Here is a 20342-nt window from a genome sequence, read left to right as displayed (position 1 = left end):
CTTTTTGGAAAATGATTTTTTTTAAATTTTAATTTAGTTTACTTCAATCATTACATTTTTCATAATTATAAGACAATAACAAAACCAGGAAATTGACATTGGTATATGTGTGTATATTTTTATGTTATTTTATGGCATGTGTAGGTTTATTTAACCATCACCAAAATCAAAATGTATTCCATCTCTCCTGTGCTACTTTTTTATAGTCACACTCACCACCTACCCTCACCATTAATAACCCCTGACAAACACTAATTTGTTTTTGTTCTTTATAATTGCTATTTTCAGAATTTTATATAAATAGAATCATAAAGTATGTGACCTTTTACAATTTTTTCCCTCAACATAATACACTTGAGACTCATCTAAATCAATATCAATAGTTCATTCACCTTTAATGCTGAGAAATATACCATGATATGGATATACCACAGTTTGTTTTACCATTCATCTATTGAGGGACATCTTTTAATTTCCAGTTTTCAGCTATTACAAATAAAGCTGTTATTAACATTTCAATACAGGGTTTTGTATAGATGTAAATTTTTATCTCCTTGAGAGAAAAGCCCAAAGTAATTATAAGGTGGTATAGTAAGTATATGTTTTGTTTAAAAAGGAACTGACAAACTATTTTTCCAAAGTAGCTGCACCATTTTGCATTCCCACCAGCAGTTTACGAGAGATCCTGTGTCTTCACAGCCTTGTCAGCGTGTGGTATTATCGCTATTTTTTTTTTTTTTTTTAGGTTTTTTGTTGTTGTTTGTTTACAGTCCAACTTTTATTTTAGGTTCAAGGGGGTATATGTGCAAGTTTTTTACATGAGTAAATTGGGTCTCACAGGGGTTTGATGTACAGATGATTTTGTTACCTAGGTAATCAGCATAAGACCTGATAATTTTCCAATCCTCACCCTCCTGCCACCTTAGGTCCTGGTGTCTATTTTTTCTTTCTTTGTGTCTATATGTATTCAATGTTTAGCTCCCACTTACAAATGAGAGCATTCAGTATTTGGTTTTCTGTTACTATGTTAATTCGCTTAGAATAATGGCCTACAGCTTCATCTATGTTGCTACAAAGGACATGATCTCATTCCTTTTTAAGGCTGTGTAGTATTCCATAGTGTACATGTACCACATTTTCCTTATCCACTCTACCATTGATGAACATCTGGATTGACTCCATGTCTTTCATATTGTGAATAGTACTGTGATGAACATACATATAAATATGCTTGTGTCTTTATAGTAGAATTATTTAAATTCTTTGGGTATATACCCAGTAATGGTATTGCTGGGTCAAATTTCTGCCTCTAGGTCTTTGAGAAATCTCCAGGCTACTTCCCACAGTGACTGAACTAACTTACATTACCACCAGCAGTGTCTAAGCATTCCCTTTTCTCCACACTTTGCAAATATCTGTTATTTTTTGGCTTTTTAATAGCCAGGAAAACAATTTCCATTGAAGAGAGAATCAATAAATATTTGCAGTTTAGAGAAAATATACATTGTAAAATTACTTTGGTTTATGATGCTTTTTAAAATGAAATGTGATGTTCACTTTTGGATGAGTCGACTCTCTGTTTTATGACTGTCATAAACCTAACTCTTATTTCCATTAAAAGTAAATATGTGAATTTGTGTTTAAGTTAAACAAAATACTATATATGTCAGTTCCTAAAAAAAGACATTTGTTCTTTGAGACAAGCAAACTGCATTATAACTATACCTCAATTGTGTCTTACTTACGAGTTGGTATTTTTTTTTTTTTTTTTTTGATGCTAAAAGCTTGAAATGAGATGATTGTCAGAGTTAGACCGTTTGTATCTGATATTCAGACAATTAAATGATATTAAGCTGGAGCTGTTGGCTAAACTGATAATTTAGTTTTCTGTTAAGGTCTCATGCTTTAATGGAATACTGAAAACACATATCACTCATCAACTGCCAAAAATGTTCACTTCTTTGCTAAACATGTTTTTCCCTGTAGATAAAATATCACTTTTTCTTGCTAATTTCAAGATATTTTTGTCTTTAGTCCTTTGGAAGTTCTACTATGATGTGTCTTGGTATAGAATTATTTGATTTTATCCTGTTTAGCATTTGCTCAACAACAACAAAAGAAAATGGAAAGAAAAAGTAAGTGGAAACTTTCTTGGTTTTTAGCATGATGAGCTGTTTTCTATTGGAGCCTGTGTATTTGAGTTATCTTGTTATGACACTTTGGATCTTATTTAAACCTTCTGGGTTTTTGTTGTTGTTGCTGTTGTTTTGGAGACAGAGTCTCGCTCACTCTCCCAGGTTGGAGTGCAGTGGCATGATTTCAGCTCACTGCAAACCCCGCCTCCCAGGTTCACACCATTCTCCTATCTCAGCCTCCAGAGTATCAGGGACTACAGGCACCCACCACTATGCCCGGCTATGGTTTTTTGTTTTTGTTTTTTTTTTCTATTTTCAGTAGAGATAGGGTTTCACCATGTTAGCCAGGATGGTCTCGATCTCCTGACCTCGTGATCCAACCATCTCGGCCTCCCAAAGTGCTGGGATTACAGGCGTGAGACACCATGCCTGGCCTAAACCTTCTGTTTTACCTTGCTTCTTTTAACACTGCTCCAACAGCAGAAAGTGGGAGTGCTGACATTTACTACTAGATTAGGCTAGAAGTCCAGATTCTCCATTCAGCCTCTGTTGATTTCAGAAAAGGGAATACTCTTAAGGAGAGAATCCTCCTTACTGCTGGGCTGGGTGGGATTTCCAGCTCCCCACTCTCTTTTGCTTACCCTACCTTGACCGTTCTGAAACGGTGCCCCTTTAGGGCTCCCTTAGCCTCCACTGACATCACTGAGGATTATGTTGGGAATGGGTATTTGGTGTCATAAGAATTGACACTGAGACGAAGGATCTCTCAGCAAGGCTAATTTATTTTCTGCAGAAAGGGTGCCTCTTGCTAGCAGTCTTGCTATGAGAGCACACATGAACAAAGGAGGCAGGGTCATTTATAACCTGATGCATCCATCCTATGGCTGTGTCCAGTTTCCATCGGCTGGAACAGGACCTCACACTCTATGCTTGTTCCAATTGGCTAGCAACTTAGAACTTTCCAAAAGAGGTGAAAGCAGAGGAGAACAAAGGAATAGAGGAAGTAACTTGTGTAATGCTGAGAAAAGCAAAAACTTGATAATAACTGGAAAACTTATGATGAATTACTCAGAAACTGAAAGAAAATTGAATGTTAACGAAAAACAGTGAACACCTTTCTTTACAAGTCAAGTAGAGTCCTTATTATTTTGGGAACATAGAAAAAGGAACTGATAAAATTATCCTCCATTTAAATTACTGAATTGAACCTTAAGTGATAGATCATTAATCTATGAATGGTATATAATTTGGATGGAATTCAAAGAATCGAGTAGCATTACTATTAAAAAGTAAATTCATTAAAACTCCTTTAATTATTTTCTTCATGTTACCATAAATAAGAATTTCCAGTGTTTCTGTCTGTAAAAATAAAACATTTTGCAACAAAATGGATTCTGATCTGTTTTGTTTTTATAAAAATAAAACTTATCATGGATATATAAAGTAATTTTAAAGCAGTGTTTTTATTTGGGGATAATTTTACTTTAAAATTTTAACTATCACACTTAATAACATTTTCTCTTTTATATAATGTATGATAAAAACTTATTTTGCAATCAACTAACAAGCATTTTGTTATAGAGAAGTACAAGGCAATCAACCAAAGATGTATGCATGTATATATATATATATATATATATATATATATGTGTGTGTGTGTGTGTGTGTATATATATATATGTGTGTGTGTGTGTGTATTAGAAATGTTCAAAACTATAAGTAAATGTTCAAAAGTATAAGTAAAGGCATAAGGCAGTCAACAAAAGATGTATACACATAAATATATAGAGAGAGGGTATATGTGTGCATATTAGAAATTTTCAAAAAGAAAAATAAGATATATATTAATGGAAGATGTAAAACAATAAATTACTGTTGCATTTAAATTGTGTTGAATACATTTTTTTAAATGAGCTAACAGGACAATGTTAAAACAGTAATATATATAATATATGATAGTTATTTATCTCCATATGTAAATAAATATTTAGCAGCCCCCAATATAAAGGGAACTTCCCAAGCAGATCTGAAACAATCTGAGATATTACTTATTATATTTTTCATTTCTGTAATCCCTTTTTTATCGCTTTTATAATTTTTATTTTTTTCATATGTTTCAAGGAAATTTGTAATTACTTATTGACTCAATCTTATGGAGGCTACTTTAAAATCATTTTCAATTCTACTATCTGGTTCACTTAGTACTGGCATCAATTGGTTGTCTTTTCTCACTTAATTGAGATTGTATTGGTTCTTGGTATCAGGGATGATTTTCAGTTGAATCTTGGCACGTTTAATATTATGGTAAGGTTTCCATATTTAGACTTAGTGTGTAGGTTCTGGAAACCATCCCGGGCCTTGTTGACACAGACTCTGGAGTCAAAGAGCTCACCACCTATCAACACTGGGCCAAGAGACAAGTTGAGCTTCCCAAGTTTTTCTGGCAATGATCATTCTGCTACTACATCCTGTCTCACATCAACTTGTGTGAGACAGAGGATAGATTGCTCTTCTAGGCACTGCTGGCCATGCATCTATGGGCAGATGAGGTCTAAATGGCTGGTGCAAGATGGGGATTGAATTAGGATTCAAGCTTTCTTGGTATTGCAGCTACAAAAATATTAGAGCTCTCATTGCCATTGGTGATGAGTCTCCCTATGAAGCCTCTGTTGGGCTTCCTTTTTCTTTTCCTTTGACCAAAGGCAATGGATTTTACCTTTCCTTTATTTGTTTTTTGTCTATGCCTGTTGTCAGTTCAAGGTTTTAAGCTGTAGGGCTTTCCACATCCCAGTCTGGGATTTATGAGCGATAAAATAAATCCTAGGAAGCTTACTGTGGTGGTGTTCTTCAAGTCCTGAGATATGTGGTCAGTCTACCTTCTCTTTCTTTTTCACCTTTTAGTCATTTTGTGATTGTCTATTGAATTCTTTCCAGGTTATTTGGTTTTATTTAGAGAAGAAGGACAGAAAAATAGTGAATATACATCATCTTGTCTGGGAACCTGAATAGATTAAACTTTTCAAGAGACTAAAAAATTATTTTTCAAAACTTCAGACTATTTTATCACTTACACATCTCTAAGGATAGTGTATGAGTTACAGTTCTTTCAAATCCTCACCAATACTGGTATGGTCAATCTTTTTTTCTTAATTTTAAATATTTGAACACTTATGTAGTAGAATCATATTTTGTTTTTAATTTGTATTATCTAATAAATGATAAGGCTGAGTATCTTTTCAAGTACTTATTTCCCATCTAATTATATCTTTGTACTGAACTGCCACAAGATAGTACAACCTATAGTACAATGGAAATGGGAATTTCAACTCTATTTTATTTCTTATTTTATTTATTTTTAGAGATGGGATCTCACTATGTTATCCAGGCTTGTCTCAAACTCCTGGCCTAAGGCAATCCTCCCCGCCCTAGCCTCCTGAGTCACTGGGATTACAGGCATGAGCAAATACCACTGACTTGCTGCTTATTTTTAGAAGTCTTTCCTAACACCCCTACTCTATACGTCTTTCTGACATCCTGGTCCAGTTGTTTTTATCTTACCTCATCTAATCATTGTTGTGGTTCTCAGCTTACTACAGTGCTGCTTACTACAATACACTTTTCATGGGCACAATCTTCTTTCCTCCAAAGGATTATAAACCTCTTGTAAGACGATATCATTTCTTGTATTTTTCTGAGTTCTCCTGCAATGCTTGGAGCAGTCTTTTATACACTGTAGATCTTTCTCAAGTACCCAGAAAGGGAGTCAATGATTAAAGGGAAATAGTGAGTGTATTTGTGGTGAGTGGTGTCAATGAAATCCAGAGCTATGCAGTAGTTAAGATAGCAAAATGTATTTTATTCAGGAGCTATTGCAATAGAGAAAAACAGATGTCCATTTAACACTGGGCTCAATTTTGAACACAGTGTGGAAAAGCGGAGATCCATAGCCAAAGGATGGGTAGTGGAGTCAGTAAACATGACTCCACATCAGGACTAAGGAGGAATTCTCACTGAACTAATCTAACAGAACACTTGCTGAAGGCAGGCCAGGATGATTATATATTACCCAGAGGTTGGTGGAGGATGAGGAATTTTATTAGATATTGAGGGTGACTGAATATCAACCGTAAGGGATTCTCTCCAACCTGACTTAGCAAGGTTCTTGCTACAACTAGGTGGTACAGACTCAACAAGGATGGACAATCTGAAGTCCAGTTGAGAAGAGAGCTTAGAGGAGTGTGACTAAAGTCTGGTCTAAGTGAGCATTTTTGTCAGCAAGAGAATGAATTGAATAAGCATTAGGGTTGCAAATTTTATTCACCCTCCCTGCCAAAAACAAAACATTAAGTAGCAGAAAGCCTTGTTTATGGGCAGGATATAAACTCTGCAAGTTTAAAATCTCCAGAGACTCCCAGAAGAGTTTTACAAGTCACATGTTACACAAAGCACTGTAACTAATGAGAAAAAATTACAAAGTTGGGTGAGGAAGTTACCTGCTTTCTCTGATGAAAGAGAGAGGAATCCCTTAGGATCTCCTAACCAAAACCAAACTTCTAGAGCCCAGGAATCTCAAGCACTTATAATAATCAAACTATACCTCTAAATCCATAGAAAGGAAGATTCTAAACCACTGTAATTTAGTGGGCAGTGGGGGCTGATCACATCAGGTATGGCCTAACCTCACAACTCCTGTCACAGAACTCTAGAGCCATAGAATATTACAGCTTGCATGAACTCAGGACCTTTTTTCTTACTTCCCATCTAGGGAAACTCAAATTCAGAAGATGCAGCAGCTTTCGCAATGTCACTAAGCTAGCACCAATGTTTCTCATATTAAATCAATCTCTGTCTCTTTCAAGCAGTTAAAAAAGTATGCTTTCAGCGATATTGTGAAGATTATCTTTTGGAAGAATATAATCGTGACAGTGAATTGGCTTTGGAGCCTGATAAAATAAACGAGGTAGGAAACTATTCTAGATGGTTTTACTCTCTTCTCCTCATAACTAATTGTCACTACAAAAAGAAAGGGTCATTGGGATAAAATTACATATCTTTTCTATATCACCATTTCTCTTTGGAAATTGTGTGTGCATATGTGTGTGTATGTGTATACACACATATATGTGTGTCATACATATGTCATATGTGTGTCATATGTGTATATATATACCACCACATATATGTATATAACATATATATATGTGTCAGTGGATTCATAACTCAAATTTGACACAGGTGGATTTAGGGGCAACTTCAGAGATAGATGAGGTAGGGTGGGACATAATATCCTCATAACACATACACACACACACACACAGACACACACAATCTTGCACACATTTGGAATATACCAGAAGTAGAGATTCTGACATTTATACTCTACTGCTGATGATTCACCAAGGAAATATTTAGCACACAGTCAAGTAAGGACTAGATAAGGAAAGACCTATTTTGGAATTTGTATGGGTGATTATTTGCATTTTCAAAATGCTTATGAATTTAATGGTGACTTTAAAAACAGCACCTCCTCCAACCCCTTCGCTGCCTCCTAGTCCCTGCCTCAGATCCCAGGGCTGTGTTGGAAGAGGTAGAACACGTGTAAAATCAGACTGTTTTTACTGGTAGTATGTTAGAAAAAGCTTGGGTTTTGTACCGAGGACATCAAGTACTAAAATAACTTATTGCTATGCTAATCTGTTTTATATTTTCCCTTTGCTATATTTAATCCTTTAGTTCTAGAATCCACATAATTTCCTTTCTTACAGAGTTAGGGTGAAGGGTCAAGGGTGCTTTGGAGCCTTGGTGTGTGAAGCGCTCTACTGATAGGAGGAATTTTTTACAGTGACTTAGGAATAAGTAGAAGGAATCTATTGAAGCCTAATACTTCTGGAAGGAAAAAGATGCCTCTGAAATAGTTGAAAATGTAGCAGAATGCTGATCATAGAGAAAAGTGGAACAATCATCTACAAGTAGATTTGGAAACCAAAGATACTCGTACTGAATGTGGTTACTAAAGAGGCTCACACCAAAAGGCCTCAAGAGGAAGCCCCGGGTTTTAATAGAAATGGTCCTCTATAATGTTCCCTTAGGTAAGAGAACAGAAATATGGTCTTCTTATTGGGAAATGACTGCTCACTAGGAAGAGTAGATACAGTGAGTGAAAGGGAAACGGAATGGAGAAACAGTTGATAGGAGATAAGAAAAGATTAAGTCATGTGATTCATGTATGACTGTCAGAGAGTAAGAATCTTGTAAGGTCTAAGAAGACAAAGCACCTTTAAAGCGCCTTTAAAGTAGAGTCTAGAGGGTTGTGGATTATTTCAGGAGCCACTTATAATTCAGACCATTTTTCTACTGTGTCTTCTGACTCTCAGTGGTAAGTTAAACTCTGCCATGAGAATGCTTAATCTTAGCCTAAACAAAACCTAATTAGAGTGGAAAGTCTGTTAACCTCCAAGCTCAAAAATCAAATGCTATGCAGTGCTGAATAACAAAGGAAAACAAAACTCATTTATATACTAACCACTTTTTTGATGATTAACTCATCCATCTAACATTCACCAGGAATTATTACCTCCTTAAAGTGTTCTATATTATTACTCTGAAAAATACAAAAATATAAGACTTATAGTCCCTTTCTTGAAGCACTAAGCATTGATAAATGAAAAGAATATACAGTTCAAGTCAAAACTCTTTGCATCTAGTCTCAAATATGCCACTTCTGAGACACAATTTTATATCATATTTGTCCTACCCATTTCACACCTGTCCCATGCACTTTATATTTATGCTGTGAAGAGTAAAATCAATAAACATTTGAAATAGTTTGGAAAAATATAAACCTCATAAATGCTAGTTATTAAATATGTTGACATACGGGGCAGAGAAAACAGTAGCTCAATATACTACAGGGTTGAAAAATGTGTTAAATATAAGGACAAACAACATGCTATAGAAATCAGAGGAGTATGAGATTAAATCAAATGTAGCATTATTGAGAAATTTATACAACTATTAAATGCCACTTATTTTCTTTGAATGCAGAGCTTGGAATTAACAAAATAGACACAATCTCAATTGCCACCTGTACTACGCTTGTGTAGTCTGCTTATCAAAACCATTCACCTACTCAATTACTCTTAATCCTAAGGGTCCTAGGCTTCCCTATCTTTCTTCTTTCCCTCTTCTCAGAGTAAAAATAATGAGACTTTTTTTTTTTTTTTTTAACTTTCCTTTAAAATTCTAGGACCTAAATATATTCTCCAAGGAGGGTTAATGACTTTGGGTTTCTCCAACATTGCAAGTCATTGTCCAAGTTTTGTCCTAAAATTACTTGGAAACCAACTCTCGATATTTACACAGTAAATATTTATAGAGCATACAATGTGTGGAAGTTTCTGTGTTGGACCCTGACTCTGTCTAGTATCCACCTAAAAGTTTTCTCTGTGTTCAGAAGCTCATCCAAATAAAGCTCACCTAATGCATCAGAACCTCCTTTATCTGAGCATCAACTGGAGTGTTTCCTCTCATATTATATCACCTGCTCATAAAATCCTTTTAAAAATAGGCCAGAGCAAGCCTTCTTGTCATATACATAGTGATGTCATACACTAAGTCATCACTAATTAGCTGCTGAATAAAGGAAACAATGAATGGATGAAAAATGAGAAAAACACATTACCTACATATAAATAGTTTTGCTAAACTACATGAAAAAGCACTGCTAATTGTAATTCTGATGATTTATTTTAGTCATCACAATTTTCATTTGATGGCATCATTCAAAAGTTGAATGTTTATTGTTGTTTCTTTCAAATTTCAGACATTCAAACGATGAAGATCAACCAGACAGTACTGAAGGAATTCATTCTTGTTGGCTTTTCTGTGTACCCACATGTACAGACATTTCTTTTTGTGGTCTTCTTTTGTCTCTACCTTCTCACCCTTGCAGGTAATCTGACCATCATGGGCCTAACCTGGGTGGACAGGTCCCTCCACACCCTTATGTATCTCTTCCTTTGTTCACTCTCCTTCTCTGAGACCTGCTACACACTGGCCATGGTCCCAAAGATGTTGAAAGATCTACTGGCCAAGGACAGAAGCATTTCAGTTATAGGTTGTAGCTTACAGATGTGCTTCTTCTTGGGACTTGGTGGTACACACTGCATCATCCTCACTTTGATGGGATATGACCGCTTCCTGGCCATCTGTAACCCTCTAAAATATCCACTGCTTATGACCAACATTTTATGTGGACAACTTGTGGCCTCTGCTTGGACTGCAGGCTTCTTTATCTCTCTTACAGAGACTGCACTGATATTCAGAGGCTCTTTCTGCAGACCCAACCTTGTCAAACACTTCTTCTGCCACATGCGGGCATTTATTAGGCTGTCCTGTGTAGACAGTAATCTCACAGAATTCATTGTAACACTGATCTCAGTGTCTGGCTTGCTGGGTACCTTTTTGCTCATCATCCTGACTTATGTCTTCATTATTTCTGCTGTCCTCAGGATTCCTTCAGCTGAGGGCAAGCAGAAGGCCTTCTCCACCTGTGCCTCCCATCTCACAGTGGTTATAATCCACTTTGGTTTTGCATCTATTGTTTATTTGAAGCCAGAAGCCTCAGGAGATGACACACTCATAGCAGTTCCTTATACTGTCATTACCCCCTTCCTCAGCCCCATCATATTCAGCCTGAGAAATAAGGACATGAAAAATGCTTTTAGAAGAATGATGGGAAACACAATTGCCTTGAAAAATAATCTTAAGTTGCTGCTGCTTGTTTGAAGAATGACTCAATGTCCCCAGAATTCAATAGGGGCATTTATCCTATGACCTCTGGAGAAACCTATACCATTTGCCTTGCTCCAGAGGTTGGGATATAAGAAGCAAGTGACTCAGACTGGGAACTAAGTCAACACAGGCATCTTCTTAGCTTGTTAGAGAAGCTGTCCAACCCTTCTATTATCCAGTGTCAGAAGAAGAATATCCCTGCAGATATAAGATTCTGATAATCAACTTCCAGGTGTCCTGCACTATTCATGAATTGAGTACAAAGTGTGGAAGGAAAAAATAGCATATAAAACCACCGCACTGAGAGATGTTTTAAATATCTAAAGATGTCAACCATGGCTCAGGCTTGTAAAACAGCATATAAAACCATTGCACTGAGAGATGTTTTAAATATCTAAAGATGTCAACCGTGGCTCAGGCTTGTAATCCCACCACTTTGGGAGGTCGAAGTGGGCAGATCACTTGAGGCAAGGCGTTTGAGACAAGCCTGGCCAACATGGTAAAACCCCATCTCTACTAAAAATACAAAAATTAGCTGAACATGGTGGTGGGTGCCTGTAATCCCAGCTACTCGGGAGGCTGAGGCAGGAGAATAGTTTGAACCCAAAAGGCAGAGTGAGCAGAGACCATGCCGTTACAATCCAGCCTGGGTGACAAGAGCAAAATTCCATCTCAAATAATAATAACAACAATAATAATAATAACAATAAAAGATGTAAAAGTTAAGGATTTTTTTTTAGGCAAATGCTAGGAAGCACTGAAATGCACCTCCCATGAGACAAATCATTTCTGATAAGAGATGTAAGAGTATTGATGTAATTTTGAGTTCTGTTACTTATGGGAATGTTATGAAATAAATGAAACGATGGATAAATTTATTATGCACCGTAACTGATTAAATTTATCCCTGACCATGACACTCTTTCTTTGGGATTATTTTCATGATACAGGTGCAGACAAAAATCTCTGCTACCTTCAATCTGTAGCCATTACTTAGTGGCAAGTATTTTCTTTTACTTTGGTTCCACTCCTGACAATTGGTTATTCAATCTAGGGAAGCTAAAAGTCTCAAAAATAAATACTATTTACTCCCTTATTATGGATGCAGAGGATGTTACGTCAAGTCTAGACTCAAGATCCTGAACCTAAATTTGGACCAATTAGCCTGCTTGTGCCTGATATAGTGACTGTGGTGGGGATTGCTAGTTGCCAGAAATAAGTAAGTAAGTGGAAGCTGAAAATACCCAAAGACTCATGCCCATATGGGCACTTGCTTTATGACAAGTAAAGCATTTCAGTACAGTGAGAAAATGATAGACTTTCAATATAACTGATGCTAGGAAAATAGCATATCCATATGAGAAAAACAAAATCTGAAAAAAAAAAATCAATTTCAGGAAATCAAAAACTAAATTTGAAAAATGAAGCAATAAAACTTTTAAAAGGTAATTAAGAAGATATCTTCACCAACTTGGGATAGAAAATACTGTTTAAACTGTATGTAAAATTTTTGACTAAAGTGAAAAGGCCGATTAAATCAAAATTGAGACATTTTATTTATCAAAAAGACACTATTGAGAGAGTGGAAAAGAGCCAAATCATATAGCTATAAAGAAATTTCAGAGTGATAAGTATGAAATTTAGGATCATAATTACTTTTAGAAGGAGGGTCTGTGATTGGGCAGGACGAGGGTCACATGAAAAACTCCTGGGCCAGGCACGGTGGCTCACACCTGTAATCCCAGCACTTTGGGAGGCTGAGGCAGGCAGATCACCTAAGGTCAGGAGTTCGAGATCAGCCTGGCCAACATGGCAAAACCTAGCCTCTACTAAAAATAGAAAAATCGGACAGGTATGGTGGCGTGCACCTGTAATCCCAGCTACTAGGGAGGCTGAGGCAGAAGAATCGCTTAAACCAGGGAGGTGGAGGTTGCAGTGAGAAAAGATCGCACCACTGCACTACAGCCTGGGCAACAGAGGAAAAACTCTTGATGGGTGAAGTTCTTTTCCTTGGTCTAGGTAGTAATTGCAAAGGGTTTTGCTTGTGAAAGATTCACTAAGCTATGTATTTGTTTAGATAATTTTCTGTTTACATTTTATTTTATAATGTAAGGATTAAACAAAGCAAAGCACAGAAAGAGAAAAAAATCTGTAACATGTAACTGGCAAAGGCCCTCATTTGGTATATACAGTCATGCATCACTTAACAATGAGGATGTATTCTGAGAAATGTGTCACTTTGTGATTTTGTCAATGTGTAAACATCACAGAATGTACTTACACAAACCTATAACTCACAAGACTGTCTGATATAGCCTAATGTTCCTAGGCTACAAATGTGTACAGTATGTTATTGTACTGAATACTGTAGGCAATTCTAACAGTAGTGTTTATGTATCTAAACATATCTAAGTATAGAAAAGGTACAATAGAAATACAGTTTTATCTTCTTGTGAAACCATCATTGTCTTTGTGGTCTGTCATTGTCCAAAATATTATTGTGTGGTATATGGCTGTATAAACAATTTCTAAAAGAAATAAAATTCTCAAAAAATAAATTAAAAGACAACAGAAAAATTTCTAAGAGATGCAAATAGATCTTGTATAAAAGATAATATCCAAATGTTCAATAAATACCTTAAAAGGTGCTTGGTCTCACTAGTAAGCATGAAAATGAACATTAAAACCTGAATATTAATTTAAAAAACCCCAATGAGGTACTACTATATACTCACTCGAATGGCTAAAATTAAAAGGCTAGATTAGAAATACGATTTGACCCAGCCATCCCATTACTAAGGATACACTCAAAGGATTACAAGTCATGCTGCTATAAAGACACATGCACGCGTATGTTTATTGCGGCACTATTCACAATAGCAAAGACTTGGAATCAACCCAAATGTCCATCAGTGACAGACTGGATTAAGAAAATGTGGCACATATACACCATGGAATACTATGCAGCCATAAAAAGGAATGAGTTTGTGTCCTTTGTAGGGACATGGATGCAGCTGGAAACCATCATTCTCAGCAAACTATCACAAGAACAGAGAACCAAATACCGCATGTTCTCACTCATAGGTGGGAATTGAATAATGAGATCACTTGGACGCAGGAAGGGGAACATCACACACTGGGTCCTATTATGGGGAGCGGGGGAGGGATAGCATTAGGAGCTATACCTAATGTAAATGACGAGTTAATGGGTGCAGCACACCAACGTGGCACATGTATACATATGTAAAAAACCTGCACGTTGTGCACATGTACCCTAGAACTTAAAGTATTAAAAACAAAACAAAACAAAACACCAATGAGGTACTACCACATACTCACTTGAATGGCTAAAATTAAAAGGCTAGATTAATGAGTGTCAAAAAAGAAACATGAAGCAACAGCAACAAGAACCCTTCAGTGCCTTTTTTTTTTTTTTGAGATGAGTCTTGCTCTGTCACCCAGGCTGGAATGCAATGGTGTGATCTCGGCTCACTGCAACCTCCACCTCCCAGGTTCAAGCGATTCTCCTGCCTCAGACTCCCAAGTAACTGGGATTACAGGTGCCTGCCACCACACTTAGCTAATTTTTGTATATTTAGTAGAGACAGGGTTTCACCATGTTGGCCAGGCTGATCTCAAACTACTGATCTCAGATGATCCACCCACCACAGCCTCCCAAAGTGCTGGGATTACAGGCATGAGCCAACAGTGCTCTTAATAAGAGTGTATACTTGTTCAGTCGTTTTAGAAAACAGTCTAGTATTATAAACTTGTTTTGGAGATTCTCATACCCTGTGGTTAAACTTTTCTACTCTTATGTGTATGCTCTAAAGAATAGTTGGCACATGTGTATCAGAAGACATACATAGATGTCCTTAGACACAATATTTGCAAAATGGCAAAAGGTGAAAATCAATCAGCTAATATACTACAGAATAGATAGAAAAATTATGACATATTCATGTATGTATCAGCATGTAGTAATAAAAATAAACTATAGCTATATACTTCAGCATACATGTGAAACTCTTTTTTTCCTCTTTATATCACATCTTTCTTCTATAATCTAAGATATTATTATAATTCAAGACTTTGTCTCTGACCCAATTTCTCATTAGGGTTTTCTAAATTTTTATACCCAAGAAATTTCCTTAAAGGGGAGAAATTAAAATATTCTCTCCTGTCAATAAGCAATATAGTAAGACATTAATGAAGAATCAAAATAGGAGATAATTTACTTCTGTTCTGCATTAAATGTAGATTGCTTTTTGTGAAAAAATGTCCATTTGTCTCTTCTGTATGTATGAAAAACTCATTCTGTTCAAGACACTATACTAACCATGAGGAAAACAAAAACACACAAGATATATTTTTTTTCTCTCAAAAAACTTACATTCTACTGGTGTGAAGGCTAAGAAATTATGATGTAATATGAGTTAAGGGTTATACAGATTTATGGCAGCACTCAGGAGATACAGTACCCACATAAGATCACTATAGAATTTACTCATATTGTTGGCCAACATCCCCAGAATAGACTGTTCTACATGAATATCACTTAATACGTCTTCTAAACAGGAAAAAGAAAGAGCCAGGAGGAACCCTCTTTGGGTAATAACAAATCGCAAACACTGACCTCAGTAATCATTCCTTCAAAGAAGTCTGAATTTTATTGAATTACTCAGTAGAGAAATTTATATTCTAAGGCATTTTGGAAACAATGGAGAAATCAGCAGGTAATTATTAGATTAAAAGCTGGATGTAGTCAGGATAGGGGGCAACATAAGCTCTGCCAAAATTATTGTCACCCCAGGGTGACTAGGCATATGTGTGTCTTCTGAAAAGCAACATCAAAGACTTAACACAGCAGAAGTATAGGGGAGGATAGACTTTACAAAAATAATCCAGCCAGTCACTGAACAAGTAAGCAAGCAAATAATGAAAACAAGACCTAGTGGGGAGAGAGGGGAGAAAGATTAATAACCAGAGTTTCTAAAATACATTATACAAAATTCCAGTTTCCTATATAAACTATAAACTATGCAAAGAAAGAGAAAAATATGACCTATACTTAAAAAAAAAAAAAAAAAGAAAAAGAAAACCAGACGACAAAAACTGTGAGAGTGTGACTAGATGCCATATCTAAAAGATGGACTTCAAAGTAACCATTGTAAATATATTTAAAGATCTAAAGAAAATCATGCTTAAAGAAGTAAAGGAAGATATATGATAATATCACATCAAATGCAGAATACCAACAGAGAGACAGACATTATAAATAAAAACCAAATTAAAACTCTGGAATTGAAAGTATAACCACAGAAAAGTTTAGAAGAGCACTCGACAATAAATTTGAACTAACAGGAAAAGAAAATGATGAACTTGAACTTAGAGTGATAAAGATTATGCAGCTCAAAGGAAAACTAGGGGAAAAAAAAAAAAAAAACATGAAAAAAATAGAGCCTTAGAGAAATCTGGGACACAATTAAACACACCAAAAACTGGTGTAATGGGAGTACCAGGAAGAAAGAGCAAAGAGAAAGGATAAGAAAAAAAAATTTGAAGAAATACTGGCAGAATACTTTCCAAATTTTTTGAAAAACATAAAGCCACACATCTAGGAAGCTCAACAAATTTCACATAGGATAAATGCAAAGAGGTACACAAAAAGACACATCATAGCAAAAACGCTGAAAGTCAAAGATGGTGAGGAAATTTTGAAAAGCATCAAATGAAAAATGGCCCATTATTTACAAGTCAGCCTCAATTTAACAGCTGACTTTTTAGCAGAAACAACGAAGACTAAAAAACAGTGGGATAACATACTCAGTGTTCAAAAAACAAAACAAAACTTGTCAACTAAGAATTCAATCTCAAGGATTTTAAAATTGTCTTCATTTAAAATAATCAAAAACTGGACACCAGGCGTGGTCACTCAAGCCTGTAATCCTAGCACTTTGGGAGGCCCAGGGAGGCAGATAACCTGAGGTCAAGTGTTCGAGACCAGACTGACCAACATGGTGAAACACTGTCTCTATTAAAAATACAAAATTAGCCAGGCATGGTGGCACACACCTGTAATCCCAGCTACTTGGGAGTCTGAGGCAGGAGAATCACTTGAACCCAGGAGGCAGAGGTTGCAGTGATCCAGGATCATACCATTGCACGCCAACCTGGGCAACAAGAGTGAAACAGTGACACACACACACACACACACACACAAAATTGGAAACCACCAAAATTTTCTTCAAGAAGAAACTACTTAAACTGTGAAAAGACTAAAAGGCAGAAATGAAATCCACAGGCAGACAGCCCGGGCGGCACCCTGGGCCTGGTTAAAGATCGACCCCTGACCTAACCGGTTATGTTATCTATAGATTCCAGACGTTGTATGGACAAGCGTTGTGAAAGTCCCTGTCCTGTTCTGTTCTGTTCTGATTACCGGTGCTTGCAGCCCCCAGTCATGAACCCCCTGCTTGCTCAATCGAAACCACCCCCCTCCCACCCATGGTTAAGCAAGCAGTTTGTCTAAAAAAAAAAGAAAAAAGAAAAAACCCTAGACATTTGTAGTTTAAAAAAGGGCAGGAGCCAATCAGAAACTGCCGAATGTTCAAACTTCAAAATGTCGATCAATCCCAATCTTGTAACTGCAAAAATGCTCTAATCTTCTGCAACCTGTTTGTGCCTTACTATAAAAAGTAGGCTTGAGCTGTGCTCGGGACCTCTCTCTTGCCCTCCTGACTATGCCTGTACGGAGAGAGGTCCGGGTTCGAACCTGCAATAAAGTGATCCCGGCCGCTTGGCTTTGACTTCGGTTTCTGGTGGTCGTCTTTGAGGGGGCTCTCGGAACTCAGGGCACAACAACTGTAGTATATCTATGTCTTGAAATATTACTCAACAATGAAAAGGGATAAACTGTTGATAGAAACACACAATCTAAATCAATCTCTAGACAATTATGCCAAAAGAAAAATATCACTAAAGGTACATACTATAAATAAATATAAGAACCAAATGAAAACTCTAGAGTTGAAAGTATAATCACTGAAGAGAAAAATTCACAAGAGCACTAAAAATATATATGTATGTACCTTTATAAATGTATACATGTATATTTATAAATCCATGCAGCTATGTGTACACATATATATTTATAAATACTATATTTATAAATACATAAATATTTACATTTCAGTTTAATTTTTGTATTTGTCACACACTAGGTTTGTGATTCTGTCATATATATACACACACAGAGATGTGTGTGTGTGTGTGTGTGTGTGTGTGTGTAGCATACTCCAAATGAAGCAATTATCAAAATTGAAAATAGATTAGTGGTTGCCAAGCTGCTAAGGGTTAAGAATGTGACTGACACACAATATCACCCCTTACCACAAAATCTTCCTTCAGCTTAATCTCTCCCACTCTAGGTTCCCACGCCGCCCCTAATCCTGCTTGAAGCAGCCGTGAGAAACATCGACCATTCTCTCTCCATACCACCCCCCCAAAAAAATTCTCACTGCCCCAACACTTCAACACTATTTTGTTTTATTTTTCTTATTAAGAAGGCAGGAATGTCAGGCCTCTGAGCCCAAGCCAAGCCATCGCATCCCCTGTGACTTGCACACATATGCCCAGATGGCCTGAAGTAACTGAAGAATCACAAAAGAAGTGCAAAAGCCATGCCCCGCCTTAACTGATGACATTCCACCACAAAAGTGAAAATGGCTGGTCCTTGCCTTAAGCGATGACATTATCTTGTGAAATTCCTTTTCCTGACTCATCCTGGCTCAAAAACTCCCCCACCGAGCACCTTGTGACCCCCACTCCTGCCGGCCAGAGAACAACCCCCCTTTGACTGAAATTTTCCTTTACCTACCCAAATCCTATAAAACGGCCCCTCCCTTACCTCCTTTTGCTGACTCTCTTTTCGGACTCAGCCTGCCTGCACCCAGGTGATTAAAAAGCTTTATTGCTCACAAAAAAAAAAAAAAAAAAAAAGAATGTGGGTGAGAGAAAAATGAATGTGCCTATAAAAGAGCAACAAGAGGGATTCATGTGGTGACTGACATGCTCTGTACCTTCACTGTAATAATGTCAACATCCTAGCTGTCACAGCATAGTATAGTTTTGTAAGATATTACTCTTGAGGCTGTATGAAAGAGATACATGAGATCTTTCTGTATTATTTCTCATAATTGCATATGAATCTACAGTCACCTAAAAATAAACTTGGAATCAATATGATCTGAGTTTAATTTCTGTCTCTGCCACATACTGTGCGATTCTGTGATAATCACTTACCTTTTTAAAGCATCATTTTTACCTCTTTAACAGGATCATAATTTCTTTAATCTGAAACTGCCAGTGATAATATATATTCTTGCTACGAGTTTAGTAATAGAATCCTCTGGAATTTTAGCTGAGTACACAGATGGCCAGTTAGTTACTACATTTATTAGTTTTCTCTGTGGCCAGGTTTGACGATTAAGTGACCAAGTTTTTAATCAATGAGATATAAGTGGAAATGATGGGTGAAACTTCTACACCTCTCTCTGAAGATCAGTTTCTCTCTTTCTGCTTTCCTGATGGAAAGGACATGGAAAAACAGAATAGTGCCTTGGACTTCCAATAGAAGCCTTCTATTGAGTCTGGGAGGACCAACCATCTGCCTGTGCTTTTTACAATCTTGTGAAGTCAAGCTGTTCCACAGGCCCTGCCAACTGTGGACCACTCACCACTGTAGGGCTGTATGAAAGAGAAATAAATTCTGTCTGATTTAAGCAGTTGTATTTTTGTACCAATTTAAACTTGGTAGTTTAGATTACAGCTACATTGTATTGCTAAGATAATTAAATAAAGTATGTATAAAGTTTTTAGCAAAATGTCCAGTATATACTACATAGTGATTGTTCAGTAAATAGCAATTGTGTATTTTTTGCACCAATAGGAAAAAGTATAAAAACAGCTTCCTCTTTTTAATTTTAATACTTTTTTCTTGTTATATCACCACCCTCACCTTCCTGAAATTGTCTAGCCCCCTAACCTCCAGAAAACACTGTACTCTTACAATTCCTGTATTGGACAATTTTTGGTCTTTTTCCTTCTTTGGTCTGCATTTCTCAAGCATTTCCTTTCCATTTTTCTCTTTCTTTTTGTTCCCAGCTCTGTTCCTCTGGTTACATTTTATCAAGTGTGATTTTATGTATTTATTAATGCTGACTCCCAAGTTTATAAACTGAAGGCAGACTTAAGATCCAAGCCAATATTTCTGATTTATTGCTGCATATATCTGCCTTTTCCTTGAACTCAATATGTCAAGAGTGACCTCATCCCTGGCTTTCTCGTGTTGTTCTGTCTTCTGTGTTTTCTGAAAGTTACCATCTCCTTACCACTTTGAGCTAAAATCTCAGC

The 20342-nt window shown here is 36.5% G+C and overlaps 1 protein-coding gene across 1 annotated transcript; it reads left to right on the top strand.

Moving 5' to 3' along the window:
• The first annotated feature begins 9928 nt into the window (after positions 1-9928).
• Positions 9929-10922, top strand: LOC111543950 (olfactory receptor 10X1). The gene has a single exon (XM_023214355.1). The coding sequence runs from the start codon at positions 9969-9971 to the stop codon at positions 10920-10922; it is 954 nt and encodes a 317-aa protein (XP_023070123.1). The 5' UTR covers positions 9929-9968.
• Positions 10923-20342: the final 9420 nt, after the last annotated feature.

Source organism: Piliocolobus tephrosceles, chromosome 1 (genome assembly GCF_002776525.5).
Source record: "Piliocolobus tephrosceles isolate RC106 chromosome 1, ASM277652v3, whole genome shotgun sequence".
Classification (NCBI taxonomy): Eukaryota; Metazoa; Chordata; class Mammalia; order Primates; family Cercopithecidae; genus Piliocolobus; species Piliocolobus tephrosceles.
The sequence above is the reverse complement of the archived record's forward strand: the minus strand, read 5'-3'. Positions and strand labels throughout refer to the sequence as shown.